This window comes from Stegastes partitus, unplaced genomic scaffold, assembly GCF_000690725.1.
Source record: "Stegastes partitus isolate 25-593 unplaced genomic scaffold, Stegastes_partitus-1.0.2 Scaffold970, whole genome shotgun sequence".
Taxonomy (NCBI): domain Eukaryota; kingdom Metazoa; phylum Chordata; class Actinopteri; family Pomacentridae; genus Stegastes; species Stegastes partitus.
Window position 1 is genome coordinate 95,059 of NW_007578701.1, and position 19,694 is coordinate 114,752.

At 42.6% G+C, this 19,694-nt stretch overlaps 1 protein-coding gene across 1 annotated transcript in view; it reads left to right on the plus strand.

Annotated features, from left to right (window-relative positions):
- Positions 1-19,123, plus strand: part of egfem1 (EGF-like and EMI domain containing 1) — a 61,257-nt gene extending 42,134 nt beyond the window's left edge. The window contains exons 23-37 of the mRNA XM_008294538.1: positions 4,129-4,257; positions 5,028-5,156; positions 6,282-6,410; positions 6,578-6,706; positions 7,012-7,140; positions 7,249-7,377; positions 9,662-9,793; positions 10,195-10,323; positions 10,524-10,652; positions 11,695-11,823; positions 14,435-14,563; positions 14,787-14,915; positions 16,801-16,929; positions 17,047-17,175; positions 17,603-19,123. Of these exons, the coding sequence (XP_008292760.1) occupies positions 4,129-4,257; positions 5,028-5,156; positions 6,282-6,410; positions 6,578-6,706; positions 7,012-7,140; positions 7,249-7,377; positions 9,662-9,793; positions 10,195-10,323; positions 10,524-10,652; positions 11,695-11,823; positions 14,435-14,563; positions 14,787-14,915; positions 16,801-16,929; positions 17,047-17,175; positions 17,603-17,682 (1,889 nt within the window). The 3' untranslated portion in view covers positions 17,683-19,123. The remainder of the gene's footprint in view (positions 1-4,128; positions 4,258-5,027; positions 5,157-6,281; positions 6,411-6,577; positions 6,707-7,011; positions 7,141-7,248; positions 7,378-9,661; positions 9,794-10,194; positions 10,324-10,523; positions 10,653-11,694; positions 11,824-14,434; positions 14,564-14,786; positions 14,916-16,800; positions 16,930-17,046; positions 17,176-17,602) is intronic.
- The last annotated feature ends 571 nt before the right edge of the window (positions 19,124-19,694 follow it).

Genomic DNA, 19,694 nt, shown 5'->3' on the forward strand with positions numbered 1-19,694 from the left:
CTTTCTCAGCCTACCCAACGTATTTGGTTTATTTAAACTGTATTTAAACATATTAATCTTGATGGCACTAATAGTTTACTCTGATCCCCATTGGCGGGACAACATTGTTCACATTTGCCTCCAAAATAAATCTGAAGTGATCCTACCACAAGTGGACTCACTTGAATATGAAACCCACACAGATATTTTCCCTCAAATGATCTGAGGAAAGTTGTTCCCATCATTCAACCTTGATTCAACAAGCAAAGCTGCAATTTTTTAAATTGGATTTAGATTTTAGTTTATCTGTCAATCTATCAATTACTGAATACAGAAAATGAATCAGTGGGAACTTTGATGGTCTGTTATTTGTTAAGTAATTTTCCAGGCAAAAAGGCAGATCATTCCAGCTTCTCATTTGTGAGGTTTTACTGCTTTCCTTTGGATTTATGGTGTAGTAAACTGAATATTTTGGGGTTTACCCGAAGCTTGAGCAAACTGTAAATAACATTTTTTAGTTTACTCAAATCCACCTTTTTTTCCCAGATCAAATAATGAATATCTTATTTGACAAAATAATCACCAGACTATTGGATAATAAAAGAAAAGAAAAATAAATCACTACTTTCAGTCTTAAATTTCATATTTAATAATAGCTGTGTTACAGAATAGAAAAACAGTGACAGATTAAAGGAGAGGCACCAGTTTTATGCTCTTATTTGCTGTTAAACTGTCCATGTTGACCTTGTTGACCTCTGAGTGATCTAGAAAACCTGTTGGCTCCTTTGGTGAATCCCATCCACACTGAGGCAACACTGCTTCTTACCTTTACGTTAGCACTCTTTAACTGTTGATGCACTAGAGGGCGCTGCAGGACATTTTTCTGATTTTTTTAGCCTCTTGCGCCGTTTCAGTGAATCATCATACAGATTCAATGAATCATCACATTGTCCGTGTAATGTCATGAAGGAAACCATTTTAAAACCACATCCAAATCCGAAGATGTAATTTATATTAGTCATTCTGGGATAGACTGACTGTATTTCATGCGCTCGAGAGTCTTTGCAAGAAGGCTGCCACAGCAAACCCTTCACATAACTAATATTCATCTCATCATTACGATATTTGTCCAGAACTGCAAGACACAGCAACAGTCCAGGAGTTTTAACCATGTAACAGATTTGTTCTTGATTATAGTCTTTTCACTTGGACTGGCCTCGTGTTATTACAAAGTGTAAGATTTACTGTGAGTGTACTACCAGGCCCAGAAATTCATACCACCTCCGTAGTACGCAGGGCATCGTAAATCATGGCCCGTGTCACACTAGAACAGAGCTTCACATCCCTAGTCATAACAGTCTAATGGCCTCAGATGTAGTCGTCACTCTGATTGGACGTTGCTGTGGAAATGGGGCTATCGCTCCGACCAGATTTTATTTTCTGAAGGCCCGTTCCCCTCAAACAGAGGTGTCCAGTTTCTCAGTCTTCTGCTGGGCCTCTTCCTTCAGGAGAAGTCAGGAAGAGGCCTGCACTGTGAGAAGGTCCAGATCACTTTAGTTCATCTGTTTCGCAGAATTAAAATGGAAAGAAAAGACTTTCGGCGCTTGATGCAACATTGGCAGTTTTCTTTCACGCACTTGTTATTACTACGTGGCTCACAGTTTACTGTATATATCCGTTGAGCAAATAAAATAAAAACGGCTCCGTGAGAGTCATATAGCTCATTACTATGGCAAAAGCACTGTTTGATTGAGCATTCTTGTGGTGCTGAGGGTTGACGCTAAACATTTCAGTCAAGTCCTATCGGAGGAAAGGGGGCCTTTGTGCTGACACGGATCCAGCACACCACTTCTTCAATTAACAAGGATTGTGCCGCGTTTCTGGTCTGCAGCTTTGATGTCTGCATCAAAAAAACAGTTCATTTGGTCGCAGTTAAAAAAAAACTCTGCTCCGACTAGCATTGAACATCCGCGTTATTGTCGAAGAAACGGGGGTTGTTTTGTTGTTGTTGTTGTGTTGACCTCTTTCAGCGTGTAAAACCCTGAATGGCACCAGGAAGTTCTATTCTGTGTTCGCTCTATCCGCTCTATTTCTGTGGTCTGCTCTCCCCCGGCTGTGTGGTCCCTGGACCTGCTTTATGGGCTGACAGCAGTGGCTCTTACACAACCAGGGATCTGGAAATAATCCTGCTGTCTTAAAGAGCTCATTTAGTCTAGAGATGAAGTCTTTCAGCGATGGCACAGTGTGTGTAGGTGTGTGTGTATGTGTGTGTGTGTGCGCGGTGGACTGAATCCTCTGTGCCCACCTATAAACAAAGACTCAGAGGGAAGAGTCCACATTTACAAACACGAGCAGACACTGTGCTAATATCAGATGACAGATTGCAGGTCTGTGGTTAAAATGGAAACCGGTCGCCCCCTGCTGGCATATACAAATAATAAACTTTGCCATTCAAAAATGCCACAATGCCTTAAGATTTAGTGTAAAGTATGTGCGCTGCTGTAAACTTTGTCAGCTTAAAAGGAAGATCAGTGTTTAACACGTGATTACTGTTTGCGATATACAGAAAGAGAGTATCTCTCTATGTTCAGATTTTAATATCAGAAACGTGTTGAATCAGCCAATAAATGACATATCAGAGTAACATTCTTCCTGCAGGACAAGCGAGACCAGCTTGTTGCCATGGTGTCAGCAACTGCTATCATAATAATAAACAACAGACAATAAACCAGTGATTTTTGCTACAGTGCTGCCGCAGAGTTAATGTGCAACTGGATTAAAATGACAGCATCCTCAGTGGGCTAGCTTTAATAACATCGCAGCCTAACCACTACAGAGGCAGGCGAAGACGTCATGCTGTCAGCGTGGGAACACATTGACGGCCATGCCAGAAACTGCTGAGCAGGAAAGATACTTTTCCCAATTTGAGGCCTTGAGGCAGAAAAGGAGGAGTGGACGGCATCATCCACTGGAGCGAGGGGAAGGAGGGTATGATGCATTTACTGTAGGGGAACACCCTGAGTCCTGTGGCATTTAGAATACATAAAAATCCCAGAGTTACAAGTTTCTGTTGCGCTCCAAATCTGCGGCTTCCTTTGGTCACATACTGCTTTCCTTAAAGATAGAAGAAGAAGCGGTGCATAAATGGAATAAAAAAAAAAACTGCTGGCTACTGAGATAATTGGGACAGACTGTACCCAAACCTTCCCCACGCTCAGATTTTCTCACATATTCCTGCAACAGAAAATAGAGAAGGGTACTTGAAGAGAGAAATGTCTGCAGCGACTGTCAGTCAGTCAAACTTTGGCAGAGCAAGAGCAGCATTCCTGCAAATACAGACCAGAATGGGAGAACGTCGTGTTTTTCGCAGAATGCAACTATGCTGGGGTTAGTCTGTGATCTCTACAGTGACAAATTGAGCGATCAAAAATAGGCCGTGAATAAACAGAGTCATTCTTTCCTGCTCTGGTGAAGTCATGCTTGCAGACAATATTTACATCCCAGTAGTGGAAAGGCTCATTCATCCCACAGCCTCTGGTTAGGTTCTTCTGGATGGGAGGCACAGTGTTTACCAAAGCCTGCGAGTGTCACTTGACTTGTACACACACTTAAACAATCTCTGCCGCTCTCCTCCACAATGGGAAACAGACTCGCGCGCTGGCATCTCCTTGCATCAGCGGCGATACTGTAGGTGTGTGCATGTGTGCACGGCAACCAGGGCTTTGTTTTGCTGTGTGTTTGGTGGGGCCTGTGGACTCAGCAGGTGCTCTATTTACCGGCTCTTTGTCCACCCCCCCTTCCCCCCCTCCCGAAAGGGAACGGCCTCCGAGCCGCCGTAAACTTTGATGTGGCCCAGATCCACCACACATGTGGGACATGAGCTCACTTAACGAACGCAGACGCTCTGCAACAGCCGCAGCGTGGTACTGCAATTTGATATTGGTATTTTCAGTAGGTGGCAGGACAGAGAGGGAAAGTAGGAGGAGGTGGGGGAGGAGTAGGAGGAGAGGGTGAGAGGTGGGGAAGGGAAGAGAAAGAACTAAATAAAAATAAAAAAAAAAAAAAAAATATTGGCATCTAAACCTTTTCCTCTCCTCTTTTGTGAAGCTGCCAGTTCTAACCAGTCGGATGTTTTATCTTGGCCCACAGTGTGCCCGGACGGCTTTTACGGTCTTGACTGTGGCCAGATGTGCGAGTGCAGGAACGGTGCCCGCTGCCACCACATCACAGGAGCCTGCCTATGCACCGCCGGCTGGGCAGGACCACACTGCATTCTGGGTAATGGAAGCCACATCATTAAAACAGGGTGTGAGGGAGGCCCTCACTGCAGCCCATCACGACATCCTCTCCTTAAGCACAACTATGATGTGTTTGCGAACAATTATCTCTATAATGAGACATTGCCATTGACTTTTTTTAGGGATGGGTAAAGGGTGGAGAAGGGAGGGGGGGACAGCAGAGCCCTCTGGCATACACGGTTTAATTGAGGTCTATTCTAGCTAAATGCACCCACATGTATGTAGTGATCAACATTAGCAAAGGGAGAACATAACTTGGAAGGAGCCTGTTAGTAGCTGTGTTCTCATGCTAAAGTTTCTTGAGGATTTCATGCCGTTGTTTTAATGAAGCCAGTGAAATGCCCACTAAAGCTCTTAGTCTGTCATTCTGCAGTCTTATTCAAGACTTTCCTCTTGCCACAGCCCTTTTGTGGTTCTAACTACCCGAGCCAGAGTCAGCAGAAAGCCACCAGCATGACTTAATGGTGCATCTCTATCATTAGCACATTTTCCTCTCTCCTAGACCCCAAATGTCATCGTGAACTTTGATCATTAATGAGAAGTTTGCAATATGTGTGCTCAAACCATAATGTCGCAATATATCATTTAGCCCTCTGGTCTCGTACATTTTGCTGTGGATGTAGCTGCGGTGCAATTTAGGGTAACGCTGAATGTGTTTTGTGTGTGTGTGCGTGTGTGTGTGTGTGTGTGCTGTATTACGCTGTCATGTGTGCATGTGCCTGCCTGTGTGTGTGTGGTTTGTGTGGGCAGAGTGCCCAGAAGGTCATTTTGGAGAACAGTGCAGTCAGACCTGTGAGTGTCAGAATGGAGGCGGGTGTAACCACGTCACCGGGCAATGCAGCTGCACGGCCGGGTGGACCGGGGTCAGGTGCCAGCTGCGTGAGTAGCTCATCACTTAAGTAGCTAAACACTCAGCGTGACAAATGTTGTATCAAAGCTGTCCAGTTTATGAGCCACACTGTGTATTTTCTCTGCTCTTAAATGCTGGTTTTCATTGTTTTTTGTCCAATATGAATATCAATTAGCACTTGTGTTGTCTTCTCATCAACGTATTCAGTTTGACCAACAGATTCTGATTATAGATTATAATCATGAGATAATAATGGCTTCTGGGAAGTGTTGACAGTAAATCTATAATTGTATAACCTGTGATAAAATGATTGACAAGAACTGAAAAGTAGACATTTGTAGTCAGTGAAATAGCATTTTTCTATCACACTAATTTGGTTCTGTATTAAAGGTGGTGCTTTTAATATTATTTCAGAAGTTTGAGATCAATATTTACAAACCCTCTGAACCCCAAGCAGTTTCTTTACCCCGTCACATTTTTGTACATTTTTCATTTGACATTTTTTGTACTTGCTATAAAATCACCACTATGGAAACAACACAACAACAGCAAGAAGCAGAGAGAACTGCAAAATATCCTTTGTGCAGTTTGTGCAAATTATGATGCCATGAATCACAAGAAAGTGAAAAAAATCTAAGTTTTCTGTGATTATTTATCTTACAAGAATAGAAAAAAAAACCTGGAATCAACATGCACAACATTTTTTCCAAAGTGCTCTACATACTCTTAGACATTTCATATTTTCAATTTGTTTCCTTACTTGTCACCTGTCTGCTCTGTGTAAACACAGCCAGCAGTTCAGCCCAGGTCAACTGAAAAATCCCAGCATTTTTGCGACATGACCGTCGGTTGCAGCAGAGTTACTGAAATCTTCATGGGGCTGATGAGTGCAGAATTTTTAGTTCTTAACAAGATCTGGGTAGAGTTTATTTTTGGCAGTTCTTTCAATGAGACGTAAAGTAACATGATTTTGATGAAATATGATTTCAGGCTTACATTTGTTTGTTTTCCCTGATAGAACCGCATGCTACAAACATAGTTTTCCAAAAAAAACAAAAAACAAAAACAACCTTTTGTATGATGTAGCTTAGTTTCTTGATCTTTAAAGCCATTCATGTCATTAACTTGTTACTGTTGTGCGTGTGTGGGCTCAGCCTGTCCTGCAGGACAATATGGAGAACTCTGTTCTGGTCAATGTCTCTGTCAAAACGGAGGCTCTTGTGATCACGTGAGTGGCCGGTGCTCCTGCCCACCAGGGTGGACCGGACCTGCTTGTGAATTAGGTGAGTCCTAAAGCACAATGGATTGTGTAACTCTTAAAGTTACTTCTCTTGATTAAACATTTTGTACCTGTCACTGTTTGTAATCCAATGTCTTGGCAAAACCCTGCTGTATTTCTGAGATAAATGATTTCTTAACCTCCATGTTAAGCCTCCTTTCTCTCTCCTAGAGTGTGAAGAAGGACATTATGGAGAGGACTGCACTCAGGCCTGCAGCTGCATGAATGGAGGGAGATGTGACAGAGTGACAGGGAAATGTGCATGTCTGTCTGGTTGGGTAGGGGAGCTCTGTCAATCAGGTGACTTTCTGAACTTAACTTCCACACTGTTGTATTACAGCATGTTCCATAGTAGAGTTTTTCTCCACTGCCTGCTCATATATCTTGAAAAACAGGTAGAAGTGTAACATTTCTCTCACCATCTTGCACCTGTGCTGCATTTGCTAACATCGGTACAGCAGCAGATAAAGTAATATTGTTTGCTTCTGCAAAAATGCTGTGTCAGAACAGTTTGTGCAATTAGCATTGGGTAAATACTGTAAACATGCATAAAGGGAGCATTTTCAGCTTTGTTCTCAGGCTCTAATTGTACGTTTTGTCTGAAGCCTGTTCTAAGGGATTCTTCGGCGAGCGCTGCGAGCAGAGGTGTGACTGTGTCCACAGTTGGAGTTGCCACCATGCGACGGGCCGCTGTGAGTGCGAGCCAGGCTGGAGGGGAGCCAGGTGCGACAAATGTGAGTGTGCGCAGGAGCGAGGAAATTGCAACTGAATGAAACTGGCAATAAAAAGAACACGACAGTAACGTGACTGTGTGTCCCTGCGTGTGGTGCATTCACCGTCAGCCTGCCTCCCGGGGTTCTACGGCGCTTCCTGTGCCCAGCGGTGTCAGTGCCAGACCGGAGTGTCCTGCCACCATGAGACGGGGAGTTGCGGCTGCCCGGCCGGACTCACAGGGCCTGGCTGCGAGAAAAGTGAGAAAAATCTATCGCTGCAAAAGCAATTTACTTTATTGGTATCGTCAGTTGTAGCTGTTTTTTTAAATGTAGTTTCCACAAACCTCCTCTGTTTATAACTGACTGTTGGGAAATCCTTGGCAAGAGTCACGAGGATGCATTTAAAACCATTTGGGCAAAGTTTGTGGCTTCTTCATGGAAACACTGTCACTGTCGAAATGCACCACTCTCATCTGCATCACTGAAGTGATCACCAAGAATCATTCTCTTAATACTGATTTAAATTCCCTTTTTTTTTTTTGCCCCTCTCCCTCCTAGGAAAGATTACTGTTTATTCCATTCTAGGAAATACACTCCACCCCTGCACTAGACCTTCACTGTCTGAGGACTTTATGAGAATGTTTCATTATTTGGACCTTCAGGACTGTATACGAGCGGCTTCACTTCTCAGCCCCTCACTGCTCCATCTCACACCCCCCCACTTACGGCCTCAGCTCCCTTCCTCTCCTCACATACTCCCCAGACATCTGATAAATGTTACACACCGGTTGCCAAGTAAAACAGAAGGCATTGTTTTTGTCTCCTCGGCGGCGGATAAGGGCTTTTGGAAGGCAGACATGCATAATGACAGCGCCGTAATTGCCTCTTTAGTCTGGAGTCCTTTCTTATCTGTCCCCCACGCTGCCTGCTGCTGCCTGACTGAGTAGCTGAGTGCTACGGTCTCACCCAAAAACATGTTCGGTTCACAGATTCATCTTGTTCGCTATGACTGATTGTCCGGGGACTTCATTCATTATTGTGATGAGCGTATACGTATGTATGCAGAAAGGCTGTGTGAAAGAATGTCCCTCTGTGTCCGCCTGGGTTCGGGCACCAGGGAAAGCTGCTGGGAGTTTTGGTTTTGTTACTAGTCAATACTGAATGTCCCAGTACGTTCACAGAATAATCTGAGGAAGGAAAGGGAAATGCAATGTGTCTTTGTTCCCACAAACTACTGAATGTGTGCATGTTTGAGGCCTTAGCTGCTGTCCTAATTTAACTGAGACTACACTGCACAATGTAATAATTTAACATTGTGTTGAGGTTTCATTTGTGTTTACTCAGTCATTTTAGGTATGCGAAAATAGAAAAGTGAAAGCTACAGTTCAAGGACATTATTCAGTTTGGTACCTTTTGATTTTACAAACATTAGACAAATATAGAGTACTGTAGATCCCAAAACACCTCTCATTACCAACATAGGTTAACACTCAAAACCTGATAGAAATTGCATTCACTTAATTCTCAGAACCACAAACTGTTTCAAGACATTTGCTCCTGTCACATTTTTCCTCACTGTGAGCTCATTTTTCATTGCAATATAAAGAAACAGCATAACAATAGGTAGAAGTAACGAGAACTCAAACACGTTTTGTGCAGTAGAAGACAAATAAAAAAATCATTAAAATTAAAATTCAATTTTTGTTTATTTTACAAAAAATTGAAAAAAAAAAGAATCAATGTACAACATTTTGGGGGAAAAAATAGTTAGTTTTTTTAGGTTTTTTTCACATCACTGTTGGTCACATCTGAGTCACTGATGGCTTCATAGTTGCACTGAGGAGCAACATAGAATTATTTTTGGAGATGTAGTATAAAGTGATATTACAATTTTAAGCCTAGATTTGATTAACTTTCTTAATGATAATATATGTATATATATATGTTCAATGACCTTCTGGAAGTTGAAAATTCAACAATTCTTTATGTTTTCACAGTTTTTGGCTGATCAACATTGTAATTTTGGTGATTCTTAAAAGATAACAGCCTTTAAAATCAGCTGGTGAGTTTTGGGGTTCATAGGGTTCAAAAACTCACCATTAACAAGCAGGGTATACCGTAGCATTATTTATATATGTGTGCATGTATATATATATTTATGTGTGTGTTTGTGTGTGTGTGTGTGTGTGCATGTGTGTGTGTTGATTAAACGTATTGGTTGACCAATTTAGTCTGCTTAATCAGCTGATATTAAAGTAGTTTATGTTGAAATGACCAAATATGACAATCTTTAAACAATGCTGGTGTACCAGTATCTGTTTTGAGTGCAGCTCTGAGTATAGTGTTTGTATATTATTTACAAAGCTCACTGCTTCATGAAGCTCATGTTTGACTCCACTTCAAAATGTGGAGGTTCTGATGACCTGTGCATTTCAGAACATTTCCTTCCAAATGGTATTCCCTCTTCTTACTAAATATAAATAAGTACTCCCACTTCTGATTGCTGACGTATGCATGGTATGTTTCTGGCTGTATCATCTAGCCTGCCCCGCCGGCATGTTTGGGCAGAACTGTAGCCAACTGTGTCGATGTTCAGGAGACCAGGAGCAGTGTCATCCTGTGACGGGGAAATGTAGCTGCTTACCTGGTTACTACGGGCAACGCTGTGAGCTCCGTAAGTATGCTGTTCATTTTCTGTTGCATCAACTAATCCACGAGGTTAATATGATGATGATTCTTATTAAACAGGGAGTTTAATGAAAGGAAATGTATCAGGAACAATACTATTAACTCAACGCAAACCAGTCAGAACATCAGTACACATTTGTTCACCTGGCGTTTTGTCAAGATGCTGTTTTTACATTGACTAAAACCGACTATAATTGTTTCTAAATGTACATATCATGTCAATCACAAAAAACCCAACAGTAATTCTGCTAACCTGCCTGCTTTATTCCGTGAGTAAAATGACCAAAAGCTTTGATCAAACACTCATAGTGCGTAGCAACAATTCCGTCCCATGCTCTTTTTTCCTTTTTCTTTTCTTCCCTTCTTGTCGTCATTGTTTGTCTCCAGGATGTCGAACTGGGACTTTTGGGCCAAACTGCAAGTCCAGGTGCAGCTGCATCAATGGTGGCCGCTGTGACTTTAGGACTGGGACATGTTACTGTCCTCTGGGCTTCATTGGAGCTAACTGCAGCTTGAGTAAGTCAAGAAACCTTTAACATTTGTATCCCGAAAAGGAGTCTTTATTGTCATTTATTGGAGTTTTTAACAGTTTGTAATATGAAAAACCTACTTGTCTAGTCTAGTGCAACTTAGGTGACGCACAAAGCGTATGAAAGGAAGATATTTATCTCCATATGTTTTGATTTGTGTGAATGAAAGCATGTTTATTTCTGCAGCTTGTCCAAGTGGGTACTATGGGAAGGACTGTACTAAGTTGTGCTCCTGTGGGGAAGGAGGGCAGTGCCACCCGGCAACTGGGAGGTGTATCTGTGGCCCTGGTAGGATGGGACTGTCCTGCCAACAGGGTGAGGCTAAACAGCTAATATTTTATCAATACATGATACTTGTACAAAATTAGTAAAATACATATTTAAGGGAGTCAGAGAATAAGTTAAAAACACGAATACTGTGAGTAATAGATGTATTTTGGTTGAATATTCAACTTGCCATCATGGAGTTAATGCTTAAACTGAATGCATACTGGCACTTTATAATATAGTGGCAGTTGTGAGGCAAGAAAACAAAGGTATCTCTACAAAACTGCAAGAGCAAAAACCATATCACAGATGTCAAACAAGGTTTTTACTCAGCCTTTTATCTTTTTACTATTCTCTTGAGTATACAAAGAGTCACCACTGAGGCCAGCATGCATCATTTGGAAACACAGGCTCTAATGAGTTCTTTAGAAATAGGAGACCTATCTTAAAAAGTGAGACACAACCACTAAAATGAGGGTGTAGTTTTCAGCATTTTTCACTGTATATTTAAGTAACAAATTCTCCATTTCCTCAGTGTAAAGCCTCTGATGATCACAGGGCTTTTATTCCCGGGAAACAGAGGCAGAGCCGAGTTTTCTTAATCTCTCTCTTTATCAGCAATTCAGCTGGATTGCAAACGGGGCTTTCCAGCGCTGTTTGCACTAAACGTTCTCTTCTTTACCCTCCTGCATGTACTCGGACATACCACCTCTTAAGCTCCTCTTGTTGAATGTTTACAGAAACCTATAAGTAGCTCATTCTCTGTGTTCCGTGTCGCTGGATCTGGCAAGGAAGCAAATAAATAAACAGGGAAATCAAAGACGGCTTGCTTATTGTTTTCCCAATCTAAATTACCCAGAGAAACATGATTATTCTTTTATATCAGCGCCAAATTAGACTACTTTGCCATCTCTTTAATGAACTGTTGCTTAAATAAACAGGATTGTGGTTAGTGGAGTCTCATGTGTGTCTGTGTGTGTGTGTGTGTGTTTGTGAAAGAGACAGATAGACAGAGCACATGCTGTGCACTGCTGAACAGACAAGTCTGCAGCTCTTGTCACATTGTGATGCTTTGTGAATGTTTCTGCAGCGTGTCCCAGGGGGCGCTACGGCCTGCAGTGCAGAAACACGTGCAGTTGTCAGAACAGGGGTTTATGTGACCCGATTGATGGGTCCTGCAAGTGTGGACTGGGCTGGACTGGGACCCGCTGTGACACAGGTACAGCTTCAGAAACATGGATTCTGGTCATGGGAAGTCTCAGAACCTAGCGATCAACAACAAACCTCACCTAGCCATTGGAGTATTTATCCTTCTACTCTGACCTGATATACTTTTATTGAAATTTAACCCTGTAACACGAAGTGTGTCATATTTGATACATGAGTTTTTGAGACCTCTACAGGGAGTGCAGAAATATTAGGCAAGTTTTATTTTTGAGGATTCATTTTATTATTGAACAACAACCATGCTCTTAATTAACTCAAAACACTCATTAATATCAAAGCTGAATATTTTTGGAAGTTGGAGCAGGGCTTTTTTAGTTTTAGCTATTTTAGGAGAATATCTGTGTGTGCAGGTGACTATTACTGTGCATAATTATTAGGCAACTTAACAAAAAACAAATATATACCCATTTCAATGATTTATTTTCACCAGGAAAACCAATATAACAGCTCAACAATCACAAATATACATTTCTGACATTCAAAAACAAATCAGTGACCAATATAGCCACCTTTCTTTGCAAGGACACTCAAAAGCCTGCCATCCATGGATTCTGTCAGTGTTTTGATCTGTTCACGATCAACATTGCGTGCAGCAGCAACCACAGCCTCCCAGACACGGTTCAGAGAGGTGTACTGTTTTCCCCTCCTTGTAAATCTGACATTTGATGAGGGACCACAGGTTCTCTATGGGGTTCAGATCAGGTGAACAAGGAGGCCATGTCATTAGTTTTTCTTCTTTTAGACCCTTTCTTGCCAGCCACGCTGTGGAGTACTTGGATGCGTGTGATGGAGCATTGTCCTGCATGAAAATCATTTTTTTCTTGAAGGATGCCGACTTCTTCCTGTACCACTGCTTGAAGAAGGTGTCTTCCAGAACCTGGCAGTAGGACTGGGAGTTGAGCTTGACTCCATCCTCAACCCGAAAAGGCCCCACAAGCTCATCTTTGATGATACCAGCCCATACCAGTGTCCCACCTCCACCTTGCTGGCGTCTGAGTCGGACTGGAGCTCTCTGCCCTTTACCGATCCAGCCACGGGCCCATCCATCTGGCCCATCAAGACTCACTCTCATTTCATCAGTCCATAAAACCTTAGAAAAATCAGTCTTGAGATATTTCTTGGCCCAGTCTAGACGTTTCAGCTTGTGTGTCTTGTTCAGTGGTGGTCGTTTTTCAGCCTTTCTTACCTTGGCCATGTCTCTGAGTATTGCACACCTTGTGCTTTTTGGCACTCCAGTGATGTTGCAGCTCGGAAATATGGCAAAACTGGTGGCAAGTGGCATCTTGGCAGCTGCATGCTTGACTTTTCTCTGTTCATGGGCAGTTATTTTGTGCCTTGGTTTTTCCACACGCTTCTTGAGACCCTGTTGACTATATTGAATGAAACGCTTGATTGTTCGATGATCACGCTTCAGAAGCTTGGCAATTTTAAGAGTGCTGCATCCCTCTGCAAGATATCTCACTATTTTTGACTTTTCGGAGCCTGTCAAGTCCCTCTTCTGACCCATTTTGCCAAAGGAAAGGAAAATGCCTAATATTTATGCACACCTGATATAGGGTGTTGATGTCATTAGACCACACCCCTTCTCATTACAGAGATGCACATCACCTGATATGCGTAATTGGGAGTAGGCCTTCGAGCCTATACAGCTTGGAGTAAGACAACATGCATACAGAGCATGATGTGGTCAAAATACTCATTTGCCAGGGCCCCCCTATAGCTCACCTGGTAGAGCGGGCGGCCCATGAACAGGGGCTGTAGTTCCCCGATGCAGCGGTCGTGAGTTCGAATCCCGCTCATGACCCTTTGCTGCAGGTCTGTCCCCATTCTTCTCCCCCCTTTCCTGTCTCCCTCTACTGCACTTAATAAAGGCAAAGGCCAAAAAAATATATTTAAAAAAAAAAATATACTCATTTGCCTAATAATTCTGCACTCCCTGTACGTCATCAGTGTGATTTTTTTTTTCCTGAAAAACTTGATGAATGCAATCAGACACATGCAGTGCACAGACAGTCCATCATATGTCAGTAATTCATGCAACAAAACTGCCAGATGTAGGTAGCAAAAATGATACAAATTAAAACTCACATGTGCAATTTTTATTTATTTACTTTTTTAAAAATGTGTCACTCCAGTTTTAAAAAAAACAACAACAAGAAAAAAAACAAGTTTTCTAGCAAATATTTCATGGTTCAGGCTTTACAGGGTTAAGAAAAAAAACTTTTCACACTTTTCTGTTTTGTTTTCTTTGTGTTAAAAACTTTTGGCCATTTTTTTTGCCCAGCTGTTTGCATTTTTGATGCACTTTGTAATCCCTGTTGAAAAGTGCAAAATAATGTACATGTACTTTATATTGTCATTTGCTTCTTAAAAGTCACAAGTTCAGATTTACAGACATTTTTATATGACCGACAACATCCAATAAATGTCATTCAGCCGTATACGTCCCTGTTTGTATTTTAGTTTTGTCACACGTAACCACATTTTTTATATATATTTCTGTTGAGTGATGTTTTTTTATCATCAGTTTTTCTCATGAATACTTGTTTGCTTAGTTAAAAATTACAATCAGTTCTTGTGTGTGCATGTATGTGTGTGTGCAGCCTGTTTGCAGGGAAAGTATGGGCTTGATTGTGCACAAGACTGTCCATGCCTCAACAATGGGACCTGCGACCGTTTTACTGGCAGCTGCAGCTGTACTGCTGGATTCTACGGCCACTCCTGTCAACACAGTACGCAAACCTTCACTTATAATACATATAGAAACTTGGTGATGAGGTTACCTGAAGTCTCACTGACTCTTTGAAATGGATATGATCTTTTCTTTCCGAGTGAAACAGGTGACAGTTCCTGCCATGAATGAATGTTTATACAACATAAATACACGACTATTTTTAACCATGCCATGAAACAAGCAACCTTGACCCTAAGTTCTCTTCCTTGTGTTCTTTCCAGAGTGTCCGTCCGGGTATTTTGGAGTGAATTGTGCCCAAACCTGTGACTGTAAGGTGGGGCAAGATTGTGACCATGCGACAGGCAGATGTGTGTGTCCACCAGGTTACTATGGTCCACAATGCCAAAGACGTGAGTACATTATCTGTAATTAACCTAAAAGTTACTGATCCATAAAGCAGCAGCTAGAAATTGAAGCCAGTGCTGAAGCACCTAAAAGTGCAGTACAACTGAGGGTCAGTAGGGGCTGGCTCCAAAAATATGTGGCTCCAATAGAAACCCATTCAACAAGCCTCAACTCTCTCCCTCTTTTCAAACAAGCTCTCCAGAGAAGTTCGTTCTTTTATTCATTTTGACAGCGGTTAGACTGACAGCTTCATTTAACGGCCGACCATGAAAACTGACAGAGTCGAGTGCGGGAAACAAGCACAGGCGGAAGTGACGGGAAGACGAGCTAGTCATTTTTCAAAATAAAACAACCCGCTGACTCCGCCGGAAATAAAACAAACCAATAAAATGTTTTTATTCTTTCTGTGCGGCCTGGAACCAAATGACCCACGGCCCGGTAATGGTCTGCACCTTTGTGTTTGGGGACCGCTGCTCTAAAAGTCAATGCAAGTCAATGACTCTGTATATACAGAACATGGCAAAACTGTTTGTAAAATGATTAAGTACACAATTAAACAGATCCATTCATCCATCATCTATATACCGCTTAATCCTCACTAGGGTCAGGGGGGGCTGGAGTCTATCCCAGCTGACTTAGGGAGAAGGCAGGGGACACCCTGGACAGGTCACCAGTCTATCACAGGGCTACACTTAGAGACAGACAACCAAGAACACTCACATTCACAGAAAATTTAGAATCACCAATTAACCTCAACATGTTTTTGGACTGTGGGAGGAAGCCAGAGAACTCAGGGAGAACCCACGCTGCACGGGGAGAACATGCAAAATCCACGCAGAAAGAACCCAGGTGTCCTCACCAGGACACGAACCAGCGACCTTCTTGCTGCGAGGCAATGGTCCTACCACCGAGCCACCTTGTAGCCCAATTAAACAGATGTGAACAACAAATGTAGACTTACAGTCCCTTAATAGATATCTCATCCTTCAAGTATTCTTAAGTATGTGTTTTTGGGAATGCTTATAATTCAGCAGCACCATGGAGACAGAAACACTCATGCTAACAGTCACAAGTTTGTGCTCATTAAAAAACAGCCACCTGGATACCCAGCTGCGATTGTACATGGGCAGATATGAATGAATAAGAGACTTCCAAATGAAGAAGAAAAAAAAAACAGAAGACATGAGTGCGTTCTGGCAGAGAGACAGACAGGCTTTTAGGTAGGTGGGCAGGCTGGTTATTTGATGAGAGACAGGTGTTTCCTGACTGCTTAATGCGTTCTTGTTACATCCTTGTGCCCTCCTGCCTGCTCGTGGGGCTCTCAGCCGCAGTGTGAGCGCCTAAACGGCCACTTCAGCACCAGCAGGAGATATGAGTGAGCATTGAGGAGCAGCTGTAAGGCAATCACATGCTCCAGAGACGGACCATGTGTGAGAAAACGTCAGTCGCTTTGTATTAACCTGGAGTCGTATATGTCTGTTTGTGCTTGTGTATTTACTTTTTTGTGCCATAAATATGCAGTTGCAGTTTAATGTAGATGATCTGAAGGCTCATAAAGATAGAAAATGTGTTGGTCAGCATCACATTGTAAAAGTCTATATTTAACTTTGTGGGGTTTAGAAAAAAAAATGACAGAACTCTGGATTGCATTCCTGTTATATTAGATAATGCTGGTTGTTTTAATGCATCCACTGCAGTTTATTCTGATATTTTTCTGTGCACATAACCTGATAAGACTAACAAAAACGGAATTTAGTGCCTGTCTGATAATGAACCAGTAGTTTGTACCTCTAGTAGTTTGTAGAGGAGAAGGTTTTGTTGTTAAAGAAAATGATGCAATGTATTCAGAACTACTGTAATGCAATGGTGTGTGTGTTTTCTGGTTCTCAGGTTGTGAAGCTGGCAGCTTTGGGTTGAGTTGTGCAAAGTCATGTGACTGCGCTGGTGAAGCTCCATGTGACCCATCAACAGGACGGTGTCTTTGTCCCCCAGGGAGGACAGGACAGAGATGTGAAAAAAGTAGATGTCACTTTGAGCAAACTGGACTTTAACTCACACAAATTAAAACAGAGATTCAGAAAATAATTGTTATTTTTTTATGTCTCCCTTGTTTCCACTTTATCTTCTCTTTCTCAGACTGCGGTGGAGACCGTTTCGGCCCCGACTGCTCCCTGCGGTGCCAGTGTTCCCACAGGGCTCGCTGTGATGGGGTGAGCGGGCGATGCCTCTGTCCGCTCACCTGGCTCGGTCCAACTTGTAGTGAAGGTAAACCTGAGCTCCTCCTGCCACTCACACACACACACACACACTCAAACACACACACGGGGGTTGTCAAGCTAAAATAAAATGGACACATGCACACCAACGCACACAGACACACACAAGGTCAAGGGCTGTAAAGCTGAACCAGCTTTAGTGAAATACTGTGTCGTGAAGTGTGAGAGGCTGAGCCCCATCACTCTGTGTATCACCCTGTCTCCCTCAATAGCAGCTCCTGTCTCCTGACAGTTATTTTAATCTGCACCCAGCATGAAGCCGGGCTCGAGGCTGTCTTCGTTTTACCTCCTCAAAGCCAAGCACACGGGAGACTACATAGCAGTTACTTCTCCTCCAAAAAACCCCAGAACATTTGCTTTTGATTTTCAAATAGTGCTGATGTCTTTCTGCCTTTTTTTCCCCCCTTCGTTTTCAGCACTGCTGCACCAAACTCCAGGAGTACTGAACTTCTCTGTGTCCCAAAGAAAGAGAAGAGCAGGCAGCAAAACCACATAACCCAAGCAGAGGTGCAAACTGCTGGCTGGACGTTCAAACACAGGACTTGGCTCGGCGAGGCATTACTCAGATCATCTTGGTGAAGGTGATGTTGGTATTAAAATGTTCTGTGAGGCTGGTATTCGGCTGTCAGAAACTGGCACTCCATCACCGAGCCTGGAGCTCGAGACAATCAGCCAGTGGACCTGGCATATGAGAGGCCTTCAAAGGACCATAAACTCAAAACCTCCTCTAGTCTGTCTGAGATTTAAAATCCAGGGCTGCACAGGCTTCTTAGCAATACACCCAAATACTTGATTCACATTTGTTACCATTGCTGATTGAAAGTGGATCATTTTCTTTCCAGTTTGACATTTAACGTGCTGTTAAGGGTTCCTGAGTGCATTCGGGCCCGTACATGCGACCCTTTACAACCTCTGCTAAAATCTATTTTTTACTGCGTGTGTCCCTAAAAACACTTGAGTGTGAAAGAATTCCAAACATATTTCTGGTGGAAATTAAATGTCTAAAACAGATTTAGAAAGAATATGAGTGACTTATTCTGAGAAAAAAGTAAAACACATACAGAGCCTGGACAAGTACGGTACAGAAATATAGTCCAATAAAAATAAAATAGAATGGATTATTATGTAATTCACTTAGTGACTCGCTAAATGCTGAAATGAGTCTCTGTCATATGCAGGCAGAATCTTCTCATTACATTTTTCTTTTCTGTGTGTGTCTGTTGTCTTGCTTATAATTTGTTGACACATTTTTATGCTTTGACTTCACATTTGTCTTATATGTTTTCCCAAAAGTATTGCAGCTCAGGTAACAACAGTTGCTCACTTTGAGACATACGAATGAAGTGAAACCCACCTTAACTTATTTAACTGTCCACACGCCCACTTTTCTGTTTAAAGCCCCGCATATAACATGAATAGCCTTCATCCATCAGCGCTGCATCAGTTTTCTTTGTTGTATTGCTGTATGCTGGTTTGCAGAAACCTGCAGCATTGCACTTCTTTGAGATCTGTGTTTATTGAGCCAGCGATTGATACGGAGTTGAAATGAAGAAAACATGACATTAATGATTTTTTTCAGCAGTGCTTATACACTTTTTTTGGGTTATTTTTACAGGTGTGCAATATTAAAAGCCCTTTGTATGACAAGATAAAATCACAAGTCTCGTATCACGGTGATCACTTACAATACATGTGCATTTTATTTGAATGTTTTCAAAAACTGTATTTTGTAATGTATCTCAGGTCAGTGCAGTTGTTTCAGTTGTAACCTCCTGTGCTCATTTCCTGACTTATCAGTGGTGCTACATTGTATAAAATTGATAGATTCCATTTATCAGTCGATCCATTATGATTTTTTTGTGTCTTTTTCATCTGTGGTCGTGTTGTGATAGGAAAGGAAAGAAAGCCATGAACCAAATAAATAACACATCTGTGGACATCTTGCTTTTAACCATCTATTTTTATTTTTTTTTGAAGTGCGTGCTTTGAATGCAGTGTTGCATGGTATTGATTTCTGCGATCCCTGACTGGGGTGGGAGGTGGGGGCGATAAGGTATGGGTGTTGAGAAAAGGAGGGGGGCGCGAGAGGTTCCAGCTGTCATAGAGAACTATGGGGTCCAGTGTGCGCGTATATGTCAGTGCGCATATTTGTGCGAGGCTACTACCAGGCATCTCTCATCAGCCAGGGCAGGGTCAAGCATTAAGGCCTCCCTGATAGAAAGCTAAAGTGTGTATGTGTGGGAGGGGCGGGTGAGGGGGGCACCTGAGCAGGCTACTCCGGTGTTGTGAGGTGTGTGCGCTGGGTGTCAGCATCAGAGAGCAAGTGCGGTCTCCCCGAGGCATTTTTCAAGTGCACTGAAGCGTTTTTTTCCCCTCCTATTGGCCAAAGGCGGCCGTGGTCCGGCAGAGGCAGGCAGGTGCCTGGACCGAACATGCCCCCCCCCTCCATCTCCAGCATCCCTGGGGTGAGTGATGGGTGAACGGGCTCACCAACGGAGGATGGAGCCC